The sequence below is a fragment of the Falco cherrug genome, chromosome 4 (assembly GCF_023634085.1).
Source record: "Falco cherrug isolate bFalChe1 chromosome 4, bFalChe1.pri, whole genome shotgun sequence".
Lineage (NCBI taxonomy): Eukaryota > Metazoa > Chordata > Aves > Falconiformes > Falconidae > Falco > Falco cherrug.
In genome coordinates this window covers 33,486,720-33,511,666 of record NC_073700.1, presented here as the reverse complement: position 1 = coordinate 33,511,666, position 24,947 = coordinate 33,486,720, and the positions used below count along the sequence as shown (strand labels likewise).

At 45.1% G+C, this 24,947-nt stretch overlaps 1 protein-coding gene and 1 non-coding gene across 4 annotated transcripts in view; both read left to right on the top strand.

The window, feature by feature from the left end:
- Positions 1-1,530: 1,530 nt before the first annotated feature.
- Positions 1,531-1,612, top strand: TRNAL-AAG (transfer RNA leucine (anticodon AAG)). The gene has a single exon. It is a non-coding gene; the product is annotated as a tRNA-Leu (tRNA).
- Positions 1,613-1,699: 87 nt separating this feature from the next.
- POLR3E (RNA polymerase III subunit E) overlaps positions 1,700-24,947 on the top strand; it is a 30,197-nt gene continuing 6,949 nt past the window's right edge. For all 3 annotated transcript variants that reach the window (XM_055707229.1, XM_055707228.1, XM_055707230.1), the window contains exons 1-18: positions 1,700-1,818; positions 6,213-6,293; positions 7,489-7,539; positions 9,233-9,310; positions 10,802-10,917; positions 11,241-11,323; positions 12,052-12,159; positions 12,634-12,683; positions 12,981-13,100; positions 13,660-13,745; positions 14,678-14,722; positions 14,807-14,898; positions 15,669-15,789; positions 17,393-17,474; positions 19,881-19,940; positions 20,947-21,104; positions 21,396-21,460; positions 23,033-23,529. In XM_055707229.1, coding sequence (XP_055563204.1) covers positions 6,258-6,293; positions 7,489-7,539; positions 9,233-9,310; positions 10,802-10,917; positions 11,241-11,323; positions 12,052-12,159; positions 12,634-12,683; positions 12,981-13,100; positions 13,660-13,745; positions 14,678-14,722; positions 14,807-14,898; positions 15,669-15,789; positions 17,393-17,474; positions 19,881-19,940; positions 20,947-21,104; positions 21,396-21,460; positions 23,033-23,529 — 1,848 coding nt within the window. In that variant the 5' untranslated portion in view covers positions 1,700-1,818; positions 6,213-6,257. The remainder of the gene's footprint in view (positions 1,819-6,212; positions 6,294-7,488; positions 7,540-9,232; positions 9,311-10,801; positions 10,918-11,240; positions 11,324-12,051; positions 12,160-12,633; positions 12,684-12,980; positions 13,101-13,659; positions 13,746-14,677; positions 14,723-14,806; positions 14,899-15,668; positions 15,790-17,392; positions 17,475-19,880; positions 19,941-20,946; positions 21,105-21,395; positions 21,461-23,032; positions 23,530-24,947) is intronic.

Sequence of the window (24,947 nt, the reverse complement as noted above, 5' to 3'; positions counted from 1 at the left end):
CTGTGTCACACATGGCTGATGTGAATCATCCTGGGTATGCAGATTTCCTTCAGTGTTCAGACGTGTCTCTGTGGCCAGGCACACAAATATTTTGGGACCGGAGGCTTAAGCTCACCCACGGCCGGGCAGAAAAGCACTTCTCTGGGTGGGTCTTGGCAAAGGGACCTGCGGTGCTGAGCAGCCCTTCCAGTAAGGAAACCAGTTGTAAGATGTGCTCTGTGCAGCCTCGCATCTTCCCTCCTGCATGCCCCAAAGGACGGTACCCCATGTCCAGTGCTGCACAGACGACACCTGGGAGGCCGCTCCATCAGGCTGCTGCCTGACACTGTACTGCCAGAACAGCTTCCAGGGGATTTGCTGTGTGAAGCCCATCCAGGTCTGCCCACCTTCTCTCCCTGCACCTCCCCCATGCTGCTCTGAAAAGCCAGGGCCATGGGAGGGGGATCAGCTCCCCCTGCTCTCAACAACCCCCCATCCTTCTGGAAGGCGCTGAGCCAGGGGTGGGAAACTGGAGCAGGGTCCCGTTGATGCTCACGCGTGTTTGCTGCTGTCCCCAGCACTCGGCGGCAGGGAACGTCATGAATGCCATCTTTTGTAGGGCGGTGCAAAGCTGCAGCCGCTTGGCAGACCCCCGTCCAGCCGCTCCCCAGGGACCCTGCGGGAGGTGCCAAAGGAAGGGGGGCAACTGGGGCTGCCCGCAGGGTTGCAGCAGGTTTATTGTCCCCTACCCTGTTTAAATCGGCTGCCACGGCTACAGCATGGAACCCGAGCTGGGGTAAGGCTTTGTAGCCTTCCCCTAGAGAAACTGGGATTTTTCTCCAACCCTCCCGCTCTAATGAAGGGGTGAGGGTAACATTAATACCTTCAGAAAACTTGGCAGACTTTCAGGCAAACAAGGGCCCCTCCACGTGCCACCAGGCAGCCGCGGTGTGCTGCTGCTGCGCCTTCGCACAGCGCTTGCACCGCGGCCGCGGCTGCCCCGCAACCTGCCCCAGGCAGAACGCCCCCCGCCGTAAAGCCCGCTGACCTTCCGCTTTGCCAGTTCAGTGAGCCGTAGCTCTGCACCAGAAAATTAAAATGCATCGTTCTTAGGTATATTTTTTCTTTTTTAGACCTTCGGAGGGGGTGCGCAGGGCCCGCCCGTACCGCAAAGGCGACTGTGCGGCTCCGTGGCACCCACGTGGCAGCGGGGCGGGGCGGCGACCCCGGCGCTGCTCTCTGTCCCGCGGTGTCCCCGTGCCCCCCGCGGCGTGGGGGCGCGCAGGGCGCTGCGCCCTCCCTGGTTGTTTCGCACCGCTGAAATTGCGCCTGCTTGGAGACTTTGGAGACAGGGATAAAAAAAACCAACCCCAAACCTGCAGTATTATATTTTTAAGGTAGAAGGGATATGTAGTGACAGGTCGCTGGGACTACCGCTTGGAGATAGCGGGGATGGGGGCTGCTGAAGGGGAGAGAAAAGGAAAGAAAAAAAAGGTGGCGTGGGGGGCTGTTCTGGAGTAAAAACGGTGGCGAAGGGAGCCATGCCACGGCGGTAGCGTGGCCGAGCGGTCTAAGGCGCTGGATTAAGGCTCCAGTCTCTTCGGGGGCGTGGGTTCGAATCCCACCGCTGCCAGGTGTCTTTTTCTTCCTCGGCGCCGCTGCGGCGCCCCCTAGCGGCTTCCCGCCGCCCGGGAGAGCATTGTGGGTAGGAGGAGGGCCGCGTCCCCACGTGCCGGCCGGAGTGACACCAACATGGCCGCTGCCTGAGCGCTGCCCGCCGCGCCGCGCACCGCCACCGGGGAGCCGGCGGCCCCGCTGCCCGCGCCGGCCCTCCGCCAGGTAGGCGGTGGCGGCGCCGATTTTGCTCCTCCCGGGGTCGCGGGGGCGGCGGGACCGCGGTGGGCGGTGGAGGGGGAGGAGCGCGGCCTGGGCTGAGGTGGGCTCTGCCTCTCCGGGGAGGGCGGTGGGGACGAGACCCTCAGAGGGGCTTGATACCGTGGCGAGTAGCGGGGCCGCGGCCGGCGGGGCCCTGACGGAACCGGCGCGGGTCGCGGGCGCCGCGGCGAGGCCCTTGAGAGGAGCGGGCGGGGGTCCGGTCACAGGCCGAGGCCCCTCGGCTCCCCTCACCGGCGGGCGGGGGGTGCCGGCCGCCCCTCACGGGGCTGTAGAGCGGCGGCACCGGCCGGCCCGCGGCCCTGCCCCCGGGTGGCAGCGCCGCGCCTCCCGCCCAGGACGGGCGCCGCTCACGCTGAAAATGCAGCTGGCTGCCCCTGGCACCGGCGGTACGGGGCGCCCGGGGGGGCTCGCTGCCCCCCGCGCTGCCTGCGTGGTTGTGCGTGGCCGTGACCCCCGCCTCAGCCCCCTCCCCCCCCCCCCGCTGCCAGGCTGCTGTGTCAGGAGCAGGGAGGCTCGCAGGCTGCCAGGAACGAGGGAGCCGCTGACAGCAGGAGCGGTGGGGTGCGCAGGGCCCGCAGCTGAGCCTCTGCCCCGGGGAGCTGCCTGCGGGGTAGGGGGGGCTTGGGGGGGGGGCACGGTGAGGGGCAGCGAGCGGATGCATCCCCGCGCCTGGCAAAGCAGGCCCAGCGCTTTGCTATGCTACAGAAATGTTGGAGGTGTTAAAGAAAGGGTCATGCTTAATGCATAATCTCTTAAATCCTGAAGAGATCTCCCGTGACATCTCCTCCAAAGAGAGGTCCTGGTGCAGAGGAGCCCTCTTTGGCTTCACCACCAGAAGATGACTGTGCAAAGCTGCTTGCAGACGAGCAAAGGCAGGAGAAATTTAAGCAAATAATTGGGTCAAAATTATAATTATCATAAATGCTTGGGAGGTGCTTCAGCTTTTTTTGCAGCTTCCATTTTGCTGTGTGCCGTGGGCTGCCCTGAGCAAAAGGATTGCGGCCAGGGCTGGAGTGAGAGACCCCTGCAGAGGAATGTCCAGGTGCCAGAGGAAATTAATGGTAGTGATTCAGGAGATGGTACTTTTCTCACTTTGCTGGTTCATTACCCATGCTTTAAGGCACTGATGTGGCAGGAGTTTTTGGCCTTTCCTGCACTGCATAATTATATGAAGACTTTCAAGTTTCAGTGTTGGCGCTTTAGGGGTCTGTTATTACTACACAATTTTAGGTATCAGTGAAATGCTGGAGCATTTGTTGCAGGCCTGGCTGAAAGTCTGTCTGTGTCAGGTGACATGCAGTTTTGCAGTTTTCCTTTTTACAGTTATATTAAACTACTTGGTAACAAAAACTGAAAGAAAGATAGCTCTAGTACCCAAGTGCTTCTAAGCTCAAACTTAGAGATAGGATTCAGTTGCTTTCATCACTGATTTTTACAGTTCTTTAACCACAATATTTTTCTTTGTTGGTTCTAAATTGGTGGTGTTACGGTCAGCTAATGAGTGGTTTCATTGGTCCTAGCATTGGTCACATTGCAGGACAAAAGAGAAGATTTATGTCACTTGCCCTCCTGCAAGCTGTTCTAAAGTTTGATGAGTTGTACTAATAACTCACATTATATTTTGACTTGCACCTTCAAAGAAAGTACCTTTTAAAAGAGAAAAAAATCTATCAAAAGGAAATTTGAAACTGCTGGCCATGTTTGCAATCTTCTGATGTTTATTTCCATTCTATAACTTTTGCAGTGTCATATATATGAAAAATGTAGAAATTAACACCATTGTGTATGTGTGTATATGATAAATGTAGAAATGAACACCACCGTATATGTATACATACTTTAGATGTAGAATTAGGTCTGCGTGCCTTCAGTGAAAGCTTCATTTTGATTCAGAAGATTCCTTCGAGTTGCATGAATATTATAAATTGTGCTGGGACACACTGCTGCTTATTTATAGACCTGTCATTCTGATATGCCAATAAAAGGAACTGTAGTCATTCTTTATCCTTAAGTGAATAAGAAAAAAACATAATCTCTGTAATATGTTTTCCTCGAGTACTGATGGCTGGATTCTAGATGAGATTTCATGTGTAATTGCGTAGGCAGCATTATAAGAGGGACTAGAGACCAGGTCCTTCAGGCAAAGTTTCTCTCCTTAGCTGAGGGAATCACAATTTCTGTTCTTGAAAGCAGAATAACTTTCTCAGGAGAGAGGGAGCAAGCTAGCAAGTACTTGACATTCAGGATGTGGAGAAGGGCAGGATGGTTCCCCAGCCCTCTCAGGGGAGTGAGGAAGGAGGGTTTGGACCCAAATCTCCCACCTGGGTGTTATCACATGTTCTCACACATCTTGGGCATCCTCCCATCATCAGCTCTGTTCTGAATGAAAACCACCATTGTTCCATTTTGTGCAGAGCTATCAGGCTGGCTTTACGTGAGCTTGCTGTATCAGGCTGCCCAGGGGGTGCGAGCGGGGAAAGCAAAATTGGAGCTGACAAATCTCATTTCTTTAAAACAACATATCTATGCATGTATTTCTGGGAAGAACTGAGTGCCTGCTTGCAGAAAACACTCTGATATCAATCAGATATCACATGCTTACAGTTGTGCAGTAACAGCCTCAGCCTGTAGTTAAGATACTGGCTTTTTGCTGTGAAGGTTTCACGTTTCTGCAAAATCGTGTCAAATATCAATCGGAAACGTTATTAAGTGGTGACTTTTCAAATACAGATGTATGGTGGGAAGAGCCAGGGATATGCTGGTGCATAAAGAAATGGAAAATTCCAGTTCAGTACTGGGAGGGGCACTTTTTTGGTAGTGGAGAACCTGTAAGTGAAAAATATGGAAGCATATTTCTAGGTGGAATGGCAGAAACAGTGTAAGTAAACCAGAGGTATTGCCTGATGGAAGTTTGTCCATTTGATGTTAATAACGCTCATATCCAGAATGCCTATCTAGCTGCTGTGAAGGGTTTCTTTGGTAACTGCGTGTATGTTAACGTGGTGTTTTGAGAAACCTGCACTTCTGTTGAAAAATACTGAGCTGCTTAAATTGTGTGGTGGCTTGTGTATTTGGAAAAAAAAAAGCCACTGTCTTGGATGTAACGTGAATGCTAGTTTCCTTCTTTTATAACCTCTCTGTTGCCAGTTGATCCTGGATGCTGCCTCTTTCTCTTCCTCCATAGGAGGTCCAGCAAAGAAACAAGCTGGCATTGAGGAATAGCAGACAGTGAGGGAGAGTTCCCAAACACAGATTGTATTTCTTTGCCTGATCATCTTTGTTGTTAAAACTTTCTTTGGTCAATTTGTGAGAGGTCTTTTTTTTTTTTTTTAATTTTATGCCTATCTTGACCAGTACTGGCTGATTATCAGTGTTTTCAGTGATCTGGACTAATAACACCATTGCAGTGGCATCCCAAATAATTTGTAAATCCTTTTGTCTTATTTCAGCAGGGAAAAACTAGTGTTGCTTTAGCTGAGGGATCATTTTTTATTCAAAGATCTGAACGAGGCATGACACTGACTCCAGCTCTGCGTTGAACATCATGACGCTTTGTTCAAGAGCACCTAGTCCCCAGTTAATATCAAACCCTTATTTTATTTGGGGTTGGTGTAGTTACGAAGTAAAATCTGTTGTTCTGATGGTTTGAAAGGACTTGAAGACAGGTCGAGGTGTGTATTTTGGAGCTCTCAGCAATACAGTCTGAAGGTGGTGGGTCAGGAGACAAGGCTGCAGCACGTCTACTGCAGGTAGATGAAATCAAGGTCAGCACATTCACAGATGAGAATATTGTCTGGTCCCAAGCGCAGGGTTTACACAGGCTTTTCTCTTCTCCCAGCTCTTTAGCTGGGAGCTTTCTCCGTTACCTGCTTTCAAGGAATTTTTCTGAGAAGGGAAACAAATGAACAGTATGGCACTGTCCTTAGTGACGCTGGTGACTGTGTGTGGCAGTTGCAGAGCTCGCACGTGCTGGCTGGAAAGCCAGCTGCTATCTGTGTGTTACAGTTACACAGTATATAAAAGATATACGTTATTCAAGTACAAAAGGTCTGTCTTTCCTTCCCTAGAGCAGTGATTTAGTGCTCGCTTTCTTACTGCTGGCTTTCAGAAAAGGTACAAGAACTTGCCTATTTTTGAGACATTTGCTTGTCTCTTAGATTTGGTGGCAGTTGGTCAAGATTGTGGAGTGTTAGGGACCTGATCATGCAAACATGTACACTCCTTCGAAAAACAGATTACACTGAAAAGAACCGAGTTAGCTTGAACTAATACTTCAGGCTACATGGGGTACGTGGCACAGATGTTATGACTCATAGGACATTTCTGTTTTCTTTCAGGTTGTGCCAAGGAGTAAGCCAAGAAAAAGCTTTTTGTATCCTAGCATGGCAAATGAAGAAGATGATCCAATTATACAAGAGGTAAAAGTGCATTGTGGCAACAGTGACTGTATGTGAGGCTTTATTTATTTATTTACAATTATTGCAGTTCCCAGTGTTACATTGCTGAAACAGCGTGTCATCACCATCAGGGGTTGTCTTGCAACCAATGGCTTGCTTTGTGCAAGGAAACATGCTGTGTGGGCAAAGTATATGGCTTGCAGTATCTATTTTGCCAAAATAGTCTTGTCCATGTTGGCAGATCCAGCTTAGATTTTTCACCCTTTGTAATCTTTTTATGTCAGAATAGAAACATAGGTGGCAAACTTGCTTGTGCTGCTGTGTGTTTCCAGTGACCCTATTGCATGTCTCTGAAAGCTGTAAAAAACTGGAATGATTTTGATGAGTTAAATATGTTAATATTTAATATTATTACTATGATTATTATTATTATTATTATTATTATAAATCTGTTAAATATGAAGCTAAAATGTTTCATGCTTTCTGCTGAAACAAGCAGTTGTGTTCTGGTTCGGGACTTCTAAAAGACTGCTGTGTCCCAAAGAGCAGCCACAGTGTCCGCTTTATGTCTGAATTTACACATCAGAAGTACAAGGAAGGGCAAGCTCATAAGAAGGAGAAAAGCCATGAGAAAAGGAGTGGGAATTGTCAGGAGTATATATAAAGGTATCCAAGATAGCAGCTTCCATATGTGATGTGCATGAAACATCTGTAGATTTTCAGTGCTGGTGGCAAAATACTAATATTAAATCAGATTTGGTATGTGGGTGTGTCTTTGTCTAATTTGGAAAGATTTTATGACAAAATACTAGTACTGACGTTACCTTTCAGTCATTACTGCAAAAAAGAGAACTTCCACTTGCTTCAATTGTGATAACAGATTCACTTCAGCCATTTAGAAAAAGTTTTCCTCTTTCATTTCAGTTTTGGTTTGCCAAGCTTCCTTAGAGAGAAAAACCAGCTAGAGCCACTGTGTGCTGCCTCATCACAGTGGAGTTTTTTGTTTGTTTTTTTAAAAGACCAACTTCAGAATTTCATGTCAAATTCAGCAGAGAGAAGACCTTTGACTAAAGAGTCATGGATGTGTTTTATGTTATAAGAGTTTATAATGAAAAGCTAAAATTGTCAGTATTTGACCTCTGGGGATGGTGCTTTTTTCTGAGGCTCCATCAATTACAGCTGGCTTCTAATGAAGGTTGTTTGGTTTGCTTTTTAGATTGACGTGTTCCTGGCCAGAAGTCTACTGGAGAAGCTGTATCTGTTTCAGGTATTTCAGTTAACTTCTGTGCAGTGACAGTTTGTTTAAAATAAATTCGAAGAGCAGTTAACTTTCCTTACTTCTCTGGTGTGCCAAGATCTTGGATACAGGCAAGCCTGTTTGGGTCTCAGTCAGCTGAAATACTTAGTATTAAATCATTGCCAAGAGAGGAGTGGTCATTTATGGCACAGACTTGTCATTAAATCACTCCCTTTAACCACGCTAACAGAGTACTTTCAGTAGATTATGTCTTTTTTATCATGGTTTGGATAAATCTGCAGTCTTAGCCATCTTCTGTCATCACTGATTCTGTCATCTTAACTAAACAAATACTTATTTAGGACTGGCCCTATTTAAAATGTCATCAGTATTCATAAATTAGTGCGAGTCATCAGAAGAGCCCCCTTATGTTGTGGAGATAAAGCTAACTAGGGACTGAAGGTGGAAATAGGAAGGTAGAGGTCTGTTTTCCATTCTGCCACTGAATTTCTCTAATTATTTTGCCTTTGTGATTCACTTTTCCCATCTGCAAAATGGAGAGTCTTGAGGCTGTTGGATGAAATCACAAAATCACAGAGTGGTTGGGGTTGGAAGGGACCTCTGGAGATCATCTAGTCCAACCACCTACTAAAGCAGGGTCATCTGGAGCAGGTTGCACAGGATTGTGTGTTTTGAGCATCTCCAGAGACGGAGATTCCACAGCCACTCTGGGCAGCCTGTTCCAGTGCTCTTTCACACTCAGAGTGAAGTTTTGCCTTGTATTCAGATGGAGCTTCCAGTGCTGCACTTTGTGCCCGTTGTCCCTTGTCCTGTCACTGGGCACCGCTGAAAAGAGCCCGGCCCCATCCTCTTGACACTTGCCCTTAAGATACTTAGATGCATCAATAAGATCTCCTCTCAGTCTTCTCCAGACTGAACAGGCCCAGCTCTCTATGTTGTTCATGACAAATCAGTGATGCCCACTGGCAAGCCTGCTGCCTCCTGTACAGATCCTCTGTGTGGCATGTGCCAGCAGAGCACAAGTGGAGACAGCCAGACATGCTGGACTGGGCTGTGCAGCCTTGTCTCTGGGATACCCACAGTTGCCCCATGTCAGGAGCGAGCACTGGTCAGTGATGGGGCCCGCGGGTGTTCTGGAGAAATGTCAGCTCTGAGCAGGATGCTGCTATGGCTGGAAGATTTTATTTGGATACCGCTCAGCATGCCCAAATGGTTCAGAAGAGAGACCCATATGGCTAAACGCGGCTCTGGTGTCCTGACTAGCTAGCTACGTGTGCCCCATGTCCTGTAAGCTAACACTACTTGTATAAACCCACAAATATTTTACTTTTAGGTAATAAATGTCCAGAGAGTGAACGGTGAGGGATGGGGTTTTAATTGCTTCTAACATTGCCTTTTTTCTGCTGGACTAATGTGTGGTACCATTTTCCTGTGTTATAGTTTATTGTGACATGTGAGGGGCAGGGAGGGTGTTGTGTAGTGATGAAAGCAGAGGACTGGAGGGGAAGCAACAGGCTTTCTGGGTCATGCTCCCAAACCTGATGACTGACAGATCAGATCGGTCAAGTAGTTTCTTTTCTTGATGTCTTGTACCTGTCTGCCAACTGGATCTACATGTGGGACAGGGAAGACTGAGTTAGTTTCTGTCAAGTTCTTTGATCTTTAAATGAAGAGGGTTTTATGAAATTGATTTGTTTTCCAGTATCCTATTCGTCCAGCTTCCATGACATATGATGATGTTACACATTTATCAGCGAAGATAAAACCAAAGCAGCAAAAGGTTGGTCATCATTTGAATCCACTCTGTAAAAGGTGTTTTATGTTGGGCAGAATGTACTTAAGCACATTGCGCTATTAAGCTGATATAACTATGCAGCTACTTGCAAGACCAAAAGTCTGTGCTTGGAGCTGTGGGGGAGTCTCGCAGTTGTGTCTGTAGGGTTGAGTTTACAATAAGAGTAGTTTATAAAGAGAATAATTAAAGCTGTGATGGAAAAGCCACTCAATATAGAGTCTCTCAGGGAAATGTAGTTACTGACGCTAATTCGGTCTGTAGGTGCTTGTACTAATACAACTTGATTTAAAAGGTCTTTACAATATACAGAACAGGTTGAGCTTTGGAGGCACACTCTGTCGTCTTAGTGTCAGTGCGGATCTTGATTTCTCCCTTGCCTGACTGTGAATTATCAGTAGTCTTTTTGAAATCAGTGGGATTGTATAGGTAGTGAAAATACAGCCAAAGCTAGAATGAGGCACTTGCTTGCAAATGTATCCCAGAACTGTGGCTATGATTTTAAAATGCCTTATTTAAAACCCACAGAAATAGATGGCTGTGATACTAGGATTTTGCTCTGGGAAATGGTTAAGGAGAGTGCTCGTGTGAACTTTGGAGTCAGGATCATGTTGTGTCAGGAAGTCTTCTATTAAAATTAGCAAACATTTGCATTGTAAACCCTGCACAGACTTGTAAATCTACCGTCTCATTCAGGCACTTGTAAGTAGTTCAGTTTACAAGTAAAAATAAAGGGGAATCAAAAATGAGGCAGTAGCTGTGATATACAAATTTATAAGGGCTTTGGCACACCCTGAGGACATATGCTGTGTTGTTATATAAAGAGAAATGCACTGCAGGAAAACGCTTATTTTTTAACATTTGTCTGAATTTTAGTTTGCGGGGGCAGGGGGGAATAGTTCTCTTTGTAACTAAAAGCTTGGAACTTGTTTCTGTGCTTCAACCAGCTTAAATTAGGAGTAACTACAAAGTCAGTGGTAAGTGCTGCAGTCTCAAACTAAACAGAATCAAGGCATTTACCTCTGAAGAGGATGTAGTTACTTTATATTCCTCAGTACCCAAATTAGAAGGCAACATGTCTCAGGTTTGAGACTCTGAATTGATGCTCAGTGATGGGGAGTCTTGAAGGATATTGCTCGTGCCTGATCTGTACTGATAAGTAAACTAGACTGATAATGTGGTGAGGGTATCCAACGAAGTGAAGGTGTATTTCAAGTCTGCCTAAAGAACTCTCATTTCTCTGCTGCCATTCATTTACGTGGGAGTTTGTGTATCTCTAGCTTATTGTTAAAAATGTCCCCATCCTAGAAAAACACATACATACACTCAACTTTATGTGTGAGATTTGCCCTGTGGATTTGAATGACACTTACTTATTTAAATTTGCTGTAAAGCTATGGAAATGTTAGCAAGCATGGGATTTTAATTTATGTGTTTGGGGTTCTGCCGTGGTAATTAGCTGTCTTTCATATTGTTTAGGTTGAACTTGAAATGGCAATTGATACTTTGAATCCGAACTACTGTCGCAGCAAGGGAGAACAGATTGCTCTCAATGTAGATGGCACATGTACAGACGAAACAAGTACCTATTCCTCGTAGGTGTCCTCTTTGCCTTCGTTTCCTTTTTGTGGTGAGCATAAAGATGTGTATGTCCACCAGGGCTTCAGGGAAAGGTGAGAGCACGTGGCTGTACAGTCTCAGGGGGTGCTTTGAACACTGTTACGTAGTAAGTATTCTTGGAAGTAACCTACATTTTTTGGTGTGCTTCATGAATTCTGAATTGCAAACAGAAAGATGAGTGTATGTATTTGTTGCAGTTGTTGATACTCCATTTTGAGAACTGCTGCTTTCATACCTGTAACATCTGTATGCCACATTGCCTGTAGAATACAATCTCACAGCGTTCATCTGTCTGCAGGAAGCTGATGGACAAGCAAACTTTCTGCTCTTCGCAAGCTGCAAGTAATGTTTCCCGGTATGCAGCTGCTGTTTATAAAAAAGGCAAGTTTCTTTTGCTTACCCCTCACAGCAGTGACACACGCTCATTTCAGGGTTAAAATAAGACCTGTTTGTTCTTTTGTTTCCAGCCTGTGTTTTAATTGACTGATGCCTCTTTAAAGAAAGGAAATTATTTCCTTATCAGTGTCCCTAGAGTCTTTCAGAAGGTCTAGCAAAATTGTAGATACTATATAAGAACACAGTGGGTTTGTTGCTGCCTCCAGGATCTTAACAGTGCATGCTGGCCTGAAGTAATACACATTTATAGCGTTAATTTATCATTGTTATTTGTATTACTATCTCCATCTAATTGTGTCTATCTCATTTTCCTGTTCAGCACTTCTTGCCCCCTCTTGTCTCCTAATGTCATCACAGGGTTTTGATCTGATGATCATTTGAAATGGAAATACATAAAATGTCTTCGGTGATGACTACTTTATTAGGAGTCTCCTGAACTATAGGTCAGGTCTGAGCCAGGTTGAGGCTCTCTGCAGGATCTGCTTGCAACACAAAAAGGAAAGTAACAGAAATAGGTCTTGGTCTTTCATATTCCTTTGAAATCCTGAGCACTGGATGAATTTTTCACTTCAATCTCTTTTTATGTTTTACTGTATTAAATACTTATGTTCAATTGTAGCTGTGCCCTTAACAGAGAGAGGGAGATAATGAAAAGTGCTGTCCTTGTGCAGTGGAAAAAAACAAATCTAACTGATGTTAATTCTCTTTTTCAGGTGAACTTCACCTGACTCCACTACATGGAATTCTTCAGCTGAGGCCAAGCTTCACGTACTTGGACAAGGCTGATGCAAAACACCGAGAAAGAGAAGCTGCTAATGAAGGTAAATGCTCCGTAAGTTGCATTTTTCTGGGGGAGGTGAGATACAAGTTCTCTCTGTAATTTTACCTGTGAGAGTCATTATATTCTGAAGGTGTTTATTCTCACATATTGATTATAAGTGCATTTCTTGGATTGTTTTGCTGATCTTATTTTCAGTGTAGCTGCATAAATACCTTTGTGGGCAGACTGTTGGGATCAGCAGAGGGATGGGAGGTGGGTGCTTAGTGTCCAAGGGCAGCAGCAGGGAGGTGTGTCATCACTGCCACTGAAAAATTGCACTGCAGGAAACAGTATCTCCTCTCACAGTAGCAGTGTGGTGCTGTAATACTTGCATAGTTTGGCAAGCTGGGATTGAACTTGTGGTTATGTAGTTCCTAGTACTGCTTGCTTCCTGCATGGGCCCTCAGACAGTGGCACGTTGGCTTTGGGGTTTTTACTGCTGTGGTGTGTTTTATTCTGTTGTATTTTCTGACAGGTGGTGATTCATCCCAGGATGAAGCTGAAGATGATGTTAAGCAAATTACTGTATGTCCAGATTTCCTTTTTATGATAGTTCAGGCAACAGTTCATAAGAAAGCATGACAATTCATACAGGAATAAAAGGACAGGAAACCTCAGCTAGTCCTGATGACACAGGGTTTGGGAAGGGGGAAGCAAGACGGACTTGCCCTTGTTGCACAAGCATAAATATGGCACTGACAGCAAGGGGTGATTCACTGGATCCTGGGCCCTAGTTTCTGTTACTTATGTACCAAAAAAATAATGCAGGTGTTTTTTTTCCGCGGTTTCAGGGCTGTATTTAATGATGCCCAAATCTTCTAGGTACGATTCTCCCGCCCTGAGACGGAACAAGCTCGTCAACGACGTGTTCAGTCCTATGAGTTCCTGCAGAAGAGACAGGCAGAAGAGCACTGGGTTCATTTACATTATTATGGCTTGAAGGTAGGTGTATGTAGGCTGGCTGCTGAGGTGGCCACCTGGGCGTGAAGGCTCAGCCAGGTCTAGAACTATTTTTACATCTGGGCCCATGGGAATCATGAGAAGGTAATGAAGAAAATCAGGTTTGTAGGCTTGAACAGACCCTGCAGTGCTCTGTGCTTCCTCTGCTGGATAGTGCTTTGGGGTCTCTGTGTTGGAAAAGGTTTAGAACTGGGAGCTGGACGAACATGAAGAGGGATCCAAGTAGAATAATTGCTCAGGTCTTGGATTATGAACTGGTCTTTATGGAAAACTTGGGGAACCCAGTCAGTTGAGTGTCAGAAATTCTGTCTGTCTGACCCACATGCATCTCTGCCAGATTTCTAAGTCACGGCAACAGAAATGTCCCACATAATGTGACCATTGTTCGAGAAAATGAAAGCAGAACATCAGTTAGTGAGGTGGAACGCTTGAATAGTGCAGTAATGACAGGGTGGTCACAATTTGGAATGAGGAATCCAGCTCTCTGGCATTTTGTATGTTTTCAGTATGTGGTAGTGACTTTTTTTTTCCGTATTTCCAGGATAGCCGTTCTGAACACGAGCGCCAGTATTTATTTAGTCAAGGTCATGGCCTTGCTGAAAACACAGAATTAATTAAATCTCCCAGGTAATGGTTTGATGGTTTCCTACAGAAATTGCAGTAATTTGTTGGGATTGTTTTCAGAGTAATAAGCAGGTATATTCTTTAGAAGTCTGCTCGTTGGTAAGTCTATCCGTGATAAAAATTGAATTGTTTAAAAAAAATACAGAAATAAACTAGCCTTCAACTTACTCAGGTTGCTTGCTTTGTTTCCCTGTACTCTGAGATTAAAACTTGTTTTGACTTGGGATTGTAGCGTTTTGTTCGTTGTCACAACCCTGCATAATTGGGACTATAAATACTGTAAAGGAAAAGTAAAACAAAAGCTCCTTCTGGTTGAAATAAATTAAAACTCTGAAACCAATAACTTCGGTTGTTAGCAAATCTTATAAAACTTTCCTTTGTGATTTGTGAGACACACCTGAAACTACTTGAAATTTGTTCAGTTTTGTGCAGTCTTGGTGACTGCAGCCCTACAGGAGTCTTCCTGTGATGCAGTCAGTGCTTTGCTGTACTCTGATACAGCCATGGCTCAGGTACTGGTAAAGTGGCAGACTCTCCTCTCTGTTTAGTGGTGTGAGTGTATTTTTCTTAATATCTAAATTACATAGGTGGAAAACACTTTTTGCTTGTTGTGGGCCTGATTCTCTGTGTCACAGGACTTCACGTGACCCCTTACTCTTGCAGTTCCTCTGTTTGGATGCCTCTGTACAGAAGAGCTGGGATTCTGACTCCCATTTATTTCATACCTTCTCTTTGAGTAGATGAATGTCAGTAGCTTTTACTGGCATTGAATTTACAGAGGAAGATGGGAAAGGGGAGAGCTGTCTTTTCAGGCTAATGTTTATTTTTAGGTTCACGCAAGTAGGAATGCTCTAAGCAAGAAATAACAGTACTTAAACTTGGGAAGTCCCAAGACAAGCGTTTTAAGGATTTTCTTTTATTTTCTTTTTTTCCAGTGAATATTTAATGATGCTGATGCCTCCAAGCGTAGAGGAAGAGAAGTAAGTGTTTGTACAGAATGTTCAAAGTCCATGTTGGCTGGATGCTCTTTTTCATGGTCTGCAAATCTGCTTGTTTACCTGCAGTGACAAACCGATGGCTCCAAGCAATGTGCTTTCTATGGCCCAGCTGAGAACTTTACCCCTTGCTGATCAGATTAAGATCTTGATGAAGAATGGTTTGTAGCTTTTGTAGTACATTTGCACTTTGTGACTTCTAATTGCCTCAGATAAGGTACCTTTCCTAGTAGTACCAGTTCTGTTACCTCACCGGACAGTCTGTCTGGCTCTCTGATTCTGTGAAGAATCCAAATCCCAAGCCTTTCCTTAAGAACACCTGCTGTGCAGAGAAGAGCAGTAACAGCAGATCTGACTGCTGATGTATGTTTGCAGCCAACTTACTCTTAGAATAATTTCTGATCTCATGGTAGCTTTCTGGATACATCTGTTTCAGCAGGTATCACCTGGAATGTGGGGTCTGAGTATGAATCAGAAGTTGAAAGTTAATGCAACAAGCTGCACTTTGGCATTTTCTGGGAAGTTTTCAGTTGCACGCACTTCATGAATGTCATCTAGGAATTTTATTTTGTCTCTTCAGAGTTACTATCTGATGAGAGCAAATCCTGAGGACTTTGCCTCAGGAGTTTCCTGTCTTGTGAGGTATCTCTGTTTCCAAATATTGTCCAAGGCGTAGAATTTTGAAGTGTTATTAATGAATTAATTTGGGACCAGTTAAGCTAATCAGGTGAAACACTAACAGGTATTTTTAGAACAGATGATGACTGTAGGGCGAGGGGGGACTTAGTAGAACTTAGGTTTGGGGGTTTTTTTAAGATATAGCTTTAACCATGAACTTCAACATAAATCATAGTATCCTAGATTTATAAATCTATGTCTTTACCTTGTGCACTGAAGAAACCCGTAATCTGGTGTGTATTTTGCCTTTCAGTGAAGGTGATGCCATTTGCAAATCTGATGAGTTTGCTAGGCTCTGGGACTGACTCTACGGCAGTTCTCCGCTGTATACAGCAGGTGGCAATGCTGGTCCAGGGAAACTGGGTGGTGAAGAGGTACGGCTAGTCTTTGTTACTGGGACATGGTTTTCTGCTTTAAGGAAAGGATCAGAACAATGGATTTTATATGCTCCTCTTCCTTGTGTCCAGAAGTAGCCGTGTTTGTAACTCACATTACTGTAAAACCTTGATTTAATGTTTGGTGGTTTTTAGTGCAGTCAGATATTCAAAATTTGCAGGGCTCATGTTAAACCTACCCCAGCTAAAATTATGGCCGAGCAGTGATGTAATCTGTGTTTGCATTTAATTTATGTCAGGTTTTTGATGTTGTCTTTACTCATGTTCTTTTGTGAGAGGACTGTCCTAAATTCTTCCAGAGATTAGTGTCAAATACAAACACAGAAAATAAAACCAAAGTCAGCTACAGTATTTCTAAGCTAAATTCAGTCAAAGAAAGATCTTTGTGCAGTCACCTCGCTGTTCATCAGTGGATGCTGCTCTTGTCAGCTGAAAGCTACCCTCTGGAAGGCATTACCTGCTTAATAAATCAAGTGTGGGGTACTGAGTGTACCACATGAAATGGATTCTGTATCATTCTCCTGTTTTATCAGGATAAAACATCCCACTGGGAATTGAAGTCTGAAGTGCAGTATGTTTTTTTTTTTTTTTACCTGGGTGGAGCACTGCATGCGGAGACCTACAGTCTCTGAAGTAGCTGTGTGAAGATGGGTGGCACCAGCTACCAATTCAAGTGTGTTAGCAGGATGTGTTTCAGTTACTGATAGAGGCCTGCACTAGCAACATTCCTAGCAACTAGTAACAACCGTCCTTCCAGCCATTCCAGACGGAAGCTGGAAACAAGTTAAAACACAGCTATTAGCATTCAGACTTTTTTTATGTTATAGCTGGTATTATATATACATATATATAATATAATAATTTTATATATTGTATATAATGTTTCTTTTCTACTAGTCCGAGGAGGATGTTTATACAGTACATGTGGCATGTTTGGGATGGTTGGGCACAGAGCAGCACATGCACTGTGGATTAAATGGAGAGGGGACGCATTTCTTTGGCCTGGGTTGAATCAAGATCATGAACCTGGGTTGCCTTAAAGCTTTGGAGACCATGCTAACAATGCCATCCAGTTGGTCTTGCAAGCAAGCAAGGACTCAGGGTAATGTTGGTCTCAGGGCTGTTTGGTTCGAGTGTGACATTTTGTAGTACTGTTCTCTTAAGCCGTTGGTTGCTGGGAAGGAAAAAAAAAACACCTTATGCCCATACATCAGCATTTTGGCTAAATGCTGCCTTCAAGGCTGCGTGCCAGGTTAGCCTAAGCATTTCTTAGGATTATTCTGGTGTTGTTTACACCAGTCCAAGGGAGGATAGGTTTTGCAAGAACAAAGCAGAGCTTCTACCTGTGTTGCACATATCTGCTCACCACAAGGCTTTGCTTTGCTGGTGTAAGCCTTTTTGCACTAATGTAATTGCAGTGGCGTCATTGCACCAATATTAATTACTTTAATGAAAACCATGCTTTGGATAAAGGTGTAATTTAACTGCAGAACAGGGAGGACATGCTTGTTATGTTAATCTTCACCAATGCCATTTTTCTGGAGTACCTAGTAACTAATCCGTCTTCCTTTTTAATCAACAGTGATGTCCTCTACCCGAAAGATAGTTCTAGCCCACATAGTGGAGTCCCTGCAGAAGTGCTCTGTAGGGGAAGAGACTTTGTTGTAAGTATGAAAGTGTTTGTTGTTTGTAAAGGGAAAATGCAGGTGGAGTTTGCCTCAGAGGTTGCAGCACTGCAAAACTTTACTGCTGTACTGCGGTAAGGTGTTTCCTCCAAAGAAATTACTTGTATTTTAATCCTGAAGGTGTGTTACAAGTCTGTCGTAGGAGTGTTGGCATAGATTGACATTGTGGCTGACTGGCAGGTTCGGATCATCTGTCGTTAACGGTATTCATCCCTTTCTAATACATGCTGTGGAGCCGCTATCACATAGCCCCCACAATGCAGGGCTTACAAGCAGCCAGGACTGGATAATAAAGTGCTTGTTTCTTCGGATGTATTTCTGTGGGCTCAGGACTGTGAGGTCTTCGGAGGGCAGTGTGGGTAAGCCCTCTGCTCCCTGAGCATGCACTGTTGATCTTTAAAAAGGACTTTATTCCCCAGAGCTGCTAATCAGTGAAAGGCCTTTGTTCCCAGGCACCTTTTGTGAGCAGTAGCTGCACATGGAAGTTGAAATGAATACAGGTCTTATAAACAAATAACCACAGCAAAAAGGAACAACCTCTGCATTGTTTATTTTCGCTAGCTATGGGAATAATTAAATTCCTAAGTGGTTCCTAAGTTCATATTCAGTTTATGGTTTCCACTTCATCAAAGAGAAGCTGACGAAGTGTACTGCTCTCATTTTTTTCAGTTAGACCTGACTGTTCCCCTTTTTTTGCAAATTTTGTTTGAGATTTAGCTCTGAATACGAGCATGCTGTGCAAAAGACTTTAAGGATATTACAGTACCAGTGTAAGATAAAACTGATGGTGATTGGAACTGACTTGCTGTTGTGTCCTGATGACTGCCCAAGACACTGCCATATGGAGACCTGGATTCAGGTGTGACCCAGTGACTTAAGTCTTTAGGACACAGTAGATTAGGTGACACGTCATGCATAAACTTCTAGGGACCAGAAATTACTATGCTCAGTTAAGTAAGCGGTAGCGTTGTAGCGATTAAGATGTAAAGATAAATTATTTTCATTTGGATTGTGTCAAATATACATTGCATGAGAAATGGATCTGTGTTGATCTTAAAGGCTAATAATTTGCTGATCAGCTTTACAACAGGGAAAAAGTTAAGATGTTAGAAAATGGCATCAATGTTTCTGGCTTCCAGACAAAGTGAAATGCTTGGTCATGAGGTTCAGAAGGAGTATGTAATGCAGTATTGCATCTGTGGAGAAAGTGTGTTCTAGCTTAAAAAGTGAGCTTTATTTCCGTGTATGCATTTGTGTAAAGTAATTAATGAGGTTAAAAAATATTTATGGCCAGTAGTGACTTCTAGTGTCCACCTGTTCTGTGCTGTACTTTGGGGAGGAGGAGAAAGTAATTTGTGTCTTTTTTGAAAGCTGATGTTTTTTCCCCAGTTTCTTACGCAATTAATGCTGAGGACATAAGTGCCGTTGGCTCCAGTTGAGGGTATAGCTGCCTCAGTTGTGTGCAGATGCAGAGAGCTGACAGATCTGCTTCCTTTGGACTGCAGTTTCTTGTGCTTTAAAACAGAAATGCCCTGTGCCCTAAAGTGAGCATGGTGGGTTTGTGTGTTTGTGGGCTGAGAGAAGGATGCATGGATGACGTAGAGCAGGAAGAAATTTGCAGTAATGAGATTTTGAATTCTTCGCGTTATTAATACACACAGACTGAAAGAGGTCATAGCCTACTTAAATGGAGACAGGAAGAAATCGAAGGTCATGTTCAGACAGTGTTCTGCCCGAGTCCTCGTGTATCCTGTTAGCCAGCTCCCAGCAGCTGCCTCTCGGGATGCTAGACCTTGGGAGGTGCTGTGCAGAGCACCTAGCTTTTCCATTACCTGGGAACAAGTATGTAAGTGACAGGCCATCTTGGCATAACTGTAAGCGACTGTGATAGACATTGAAGAAGGGAACAGGAACTTTATACGGGGCTGTGCACTGCAGAAAGGTAACAGTCATCAGCCTCTACAAGCCCCCACGTTAACAGAACTGGATGAAGAGTTTTTTAGGTTGGTGATTAGGTATGTGAGAAGCTGAGCCTCAGGTGTGACTCCTGGAGTCCCAGCATCACTGCAGTGATCTTTTGGGGTATTTTTTTAGAAGCTAAATGGAATTTGAGTTCAGGAGATTCTTTATAGCTTTTGTTGTAGTCACAGGTTCACTAAGGCAAACCATGGACTCTCAAAGCTTTGGTTACTGTGTTCATGGCTGTTTGAGGCCAGAAGGTGTTTTCCCACTAACCTGGCCAAGAATCTCCTAATTCCACATTCTTGAAAGAAATGGGGTTTCTGTTTTTTGTGGTAACATCATTGAACAGGATCTTTACTACAACTTCAGTAAAGTAACTGCCAAATACAGTTACTCAGTTTTTCTCCTTTGTTCCCTTCCTAGATGTGGAAGTTCACACAGGACCGCTGGGTTGTGAGAAAGGAAGTGGCAGCAGTTACAAAAGTGAGTGATTTTTTTTCTTCCTAAATCAGAAGCTGGTAGTTAGTGTTGGGCATTGTCTCTACGTTGGTAGTGGATGCTGCTGCAAGCCTTTCCTCAGGTTCTCAGCATCTGCGTTACTGCTGACTTGCAGTGCTGCTCACCAGGCATGCCTTGGCTTTGGAACAGGTGTGTAGATACATACTCTTTTTAGAAATGTATCGGGCAACTCCCACAGTTACCAGGACTCCTCAGGGTATGAGTGGCCTTGTGGCTGAGCTGCTGGAATGCATCTTGTTTTCTCATCTGTCTCGGTGGAAAGCTGGACGCGGTTGGAATTAAGCTGACCGGTCGTGCACCCAAGCATACCAGCGCTTGTGCAGTCCAGGCTAGCTACTCTGCTTGGGGGGTGTTACAAAATAGCAACTCTTCTGCCAGCATTTTCCACTTGTCAGTATTGAAGAAAAGCTTTAAAGCAACTGGGGTACCTGAATAGTCTGTTAAAACTGACGAATAAGAAACATTTAAGTAAAAAGGACCAAAAAATTATTTCCTTAAAATGCAGTAAAATGGTAAAACACGAGTCAGTTTATGCACAGACCATCTGCTTGTGAAATGTAAGACCGAGTGCTGCTTGAATGCTGTGCATGTGTAGGTGCAGCACATCTGACCTGCAGCTCTAAACTAAGATTAACATTGTAGAATATGCTTCTCTTCACAACAGAGTCTTTTCATCTCAGTTTGGAAACTCCCTTTTCACAAAACATGCCGTGAGCTATTTGACACTCAGGTGATTAATCACCACTGCTCTCTGAAGTCCTGTGCTTTTAACATCGTGTGAAAGTGTTGGTGCAGCAGAGAAGGATGAGTATCTCTGGCGTAGCTGGGTGTGTGTTCATGGAGGTGCCCCGTATGTGCCAAGTCAGCCCAGCTATTCCTGTCTCGTGGAACAATGCCCATTGCTGCATGGCTGAGTATGTCCTATGGAAATTGACTGCCGTGTTATTTATGCTTTTTCTTTTTCTTTTAGCTTTGCCCAGAAGATGTGAAAGACTTCCTAGAGCACATGTCTGTGGCAAGGATAAACAAAGGTTGGGAGTTCATGCTCCCTTATGATGAAGACTTTGTTAAGAAGCATCCAGATATAGTCCAGAGGCAACATATGCTGTGGATGGGCATTCAGGCCAAGTAAATGACTTGTTTTATTTTGGGGATTAAGCTAAAACCAGAGAACTGTCTAGTACAAACTAAGTTCCGGTAGACATTGATGTATAATTTGATCTATATTGCCTCGAAGGTTTCCCCCTCACGGTGACCAGGCAGTGGTGTGGTGGGGGGTGTCAATACATCGTTCAAGTCATTCCTGTTCATTGGCTCCCTGGAGAAATTGGGTGTTCTAGGTGATGGCTAAAGCTGGCATGGCTGCATGCAGGCACAACAACTAAAAGTTTCCTGGTGTATTTTATCTTTGTCTTTCAGATTAGAAAAGGTCTATAATCTCTTAAAGGAGCACTTGACACCAAAGAAACAAGAGGCACAATCAGGTAAATGGAATTGTGCTTGGATCATCTTGAAGCACACGTGTCCCTCCATATTCCTGGGGGATGTTTTGGAGTTCCTATCTGGTTTTGAATGTGGTGGGGACTGGTCTGGTCTTGTTTAATATTTTTCCTTCCTTGCAATTTCCTCTCGATTATTCGAGACAGACCTTGGTCTGTACTAACATAACTGATGTTGGGGTGAGACAAGCTTACTGTAGCACCCTTGTAGCAGAGCCGGGAGAGTTCCTTGGCAGTGGGGACTTGCTGTTTGATAGTGTAAAATCGGCTAGTTCTGTTATCCACTTCTTCATTTAAGGCAGCTTGCATGGTGTGAAGGGTGTAAGCAGCCCCTGAAGAGAGGACAGGGCCAGTGCACAAGCCTCACCTCTCAGTTCGCAAGCAAATATGCATGAGGTGATTTTTTTATTTTCCCTGATTTGCACAAGGCTCTCTGGGGGGTGGTTAAGGGCTGACCTGTTGATCAAGAAGGTGTTTGGCAGGGAGCTGTGAGAAGGTGTGTAGCTGTCTCTTTTTGACATCCTTCTCCACCATGGATTCAAGTGAGAATATTAAAGTAGCTCCTCCTAATCCTAAAAGATTGTGAAAACTTGAGATTCCAGAGAGCTTTAACTAGGTATTTGGCTTGCTGCCAGATGCTGGAGCCAGTGAAGACTATAAGCAGAACTGACAAACGAGCCTATGAATCCATTTCAATACCCTGTGTCTGATCTGCTTGGAAGAATTAGGTGTTGGGTTATTTGGAGAGGATTAGCAAGCCTAACAGCAGAGAAGCTAACAGCCTGTGTGCTGGGCATGCTTTTGCTTTAGACGCAGCACTCCTTCCTTTGGCATTGAGACTGGATTCCTCTGCCACCAGCACACCCCTTCCTTTCAGCTTGGGATAGCTGTGTGGGGAGAGGACACGGGCAAGAGGTGCAGGAAGCATGGAAAAGGGCTCCCTCTTGTCCCTTCCAGTGGGGATGAGGATTACCCCCATCACTGGGTAATAATACTAAGAGGGTCTCAGGCTTTCATACTGTGCACCTCATGCTAAAAGGGGGTTCAGGTTCACTGTTAGCCCCTTCACTCCCCTCGCTGTACCTAAAGGACATCCTTGTGCTGCCTCTGGCAGTTGCTGCAGCAGGCCCTATCAGCCTCTAGGTACTCTTAAAAAAAAAAAAAAAAAAAAGTTGATGGGCAAAGAAGCACTTGAGTCGCAAGTAGGGATGTATAAACAGTCTGTGCCTTGGGTTCCTGATTTGTGGAAAAGGCCCTAGTGACCAAACAAGCGGGCTTTGTCCTTGCTTCAGGTTCCTCAGCTGGAACACCCTTCCCCAAGCATTTGGCTTACAATTGTCAACATGTTTATCTTTAAAAAGAAAACAAACACCACATTCCACCAAAAAAAAGCCCACCCAAACTAAAGTAAAATTAATCAACAAACTGGGTTTATGCCTTACATTTCACAAGCAGATGTTTCCTTCTTTCATTTCACTGTAAGCCCTTCAAGAAGCATTCTGCGAGACTGGAGGCCTGGTTATGGTGAGTTTTATGCTATCTTTTGTTTCTTCCTAGCTCATCCGTTGCTGGTTTCTGGGGAGCAAAGGGTCAATATGGCTAAAGCAAAAGTCAAGCAGAACTATGGGCAGCTGGAGAAGGAGTTGCAGAAGCAAAAGGCAGAGATGAAATCAAACGACGCCTCAGCCAAGATGGATGTTTCCAATATCCGCATTAAAGAGGAGCCTGTGAGTGACGAGGAGCCGATGGATACCTCTGCATATGAGGGCATGAACAACGGCATTGTCAATGGCCTCCATGCGGAGGACGACTCCATGGACTCTTTAAATGGCCACTTGCCTGGAGGCTGCATTGACCGGGTAGCCCAAGAACTGAAGGCATTTGTGTCCTCAACGTTTAAGAAACAATTTGTACTCACCCTGAGTGAGCTTAAACGGTTATTTAACCTTCACTTAGCCAGTCTGCCTCCAGGACATACATTGTTCAGTGGCATTTCGGACAAAATGTTACAGGACATGGTGTTGGACACTGGCTGCAAACAGATTTTGGTGCCTGTAAGTACGCTTTCCCCTTGGTGTGCTTTGGGGAGGAGGGGCTGGGGGGCGGTGAAGCATCCGAGCTGTGAAGCGTTTGTGTCCTGTGCTGGTGGACTGGAAGAACAGATGTGCTCTGAGTAACTGTCCAATATTGCATATGTTGAAGCTGCTGGAGGTTTGTCTGGCATCCTGCTTCTGGCAGGCCCTGCCCTCTGCTTGCTTCGCTCTGTGGTGAGCTGCGTACCTTAGTTATCTTGGGGGCTCTGTTTCCCCATCGAAGCTGCTGAGCTGCAGTGACTCACTGCCCCAACTTGCTCCTGTTAACATGATCTAAGGCAGTCCCAGATTCCCATCAGCTGTCCTGGAGCTGCACAAGCTCCTTCTCTCAGGGACAGGGACGCGGAGAAGGGAAGGTGGCACTGACTGCCTGGGAGTGGCACGGCACACCCAGCAGAGCCCTCTGGGAAGCAACAAACCGTATCTGCAGCAGGTTTCTTCGGTCAGTCTTTTTCCTCCTAGGCTGTGCAGAGGTGTCTTTGTTTCTTTGTCTTTATGGAAATTACATGTGTGATTGCATGAGACGGAGCAGGTTTGTGTGACAGTAGATCGCTTAGGAAAGGAAAAGGAATTGGCATCATGGGAGAAAGCCTGAAAGGAAATTAATTTTACAAGACATCTGGCAGTGCTGATTGGGTTGTAACCAGAAAGAGCTTGCGAGGCTGCTGCCTTTGGGGAGAGAGGAAAAGACACGTGTGAACTGCTCGAAAGAGCAGGCAAGGCGGAAGGAGCAGGAAGCAGGCAGGCTGATGAGACAGAGCCTGGAGCATGGGAGTTGAAACTCAGCTAAGGAGTAGGGGTTGCTAGGGGCTGGGGGTGTGTGTGCAGAAATAACACGTTCAGTCATGTGCAAAGTACATGTTGTGGCACCTGGGAACCCAGTAACAGACTTGAGGTGCCACTAGGTAGACCACCGATCGTGGTACTTTCTGCTTTCTCTCCTGACTGCTTCCAAGTCCTAGGGTAGTAATTTTTGCTTGGAACTGCCTGAGCGCTGGCCAGGCTCACCTTTGTACATGGTGTAATGTGTGCCTTCGCCATGCTGATGGTAAATAGCTGAGGTCATTGCTGCTCTGTTACTTGGGACTGGGACTTGCATGCTTTGGAAATTTGGGGATTTTGGAAATTATTTCATCCACTGTTTGTTTAAAGGCTGTGAGGAGTGAAAGTGGGATAGTTTCTTTTTTCAAAAAACAACTAAGATAAAATCCTCCTGAAGAGAGGTGATTGGGAACTTCCTTCTGTTCAGAAAAGCCTGTCATGGGAGAGCTGCAGAGGTGCAGAAGTCTGGAATGTCTCTTGTTGGAGGTCTGCTGTTCAGTTTTAGTTCTGCTGACCCAGAATTTACTGCAAAAGTTGAGGTCTTGTACAGGAGCCTG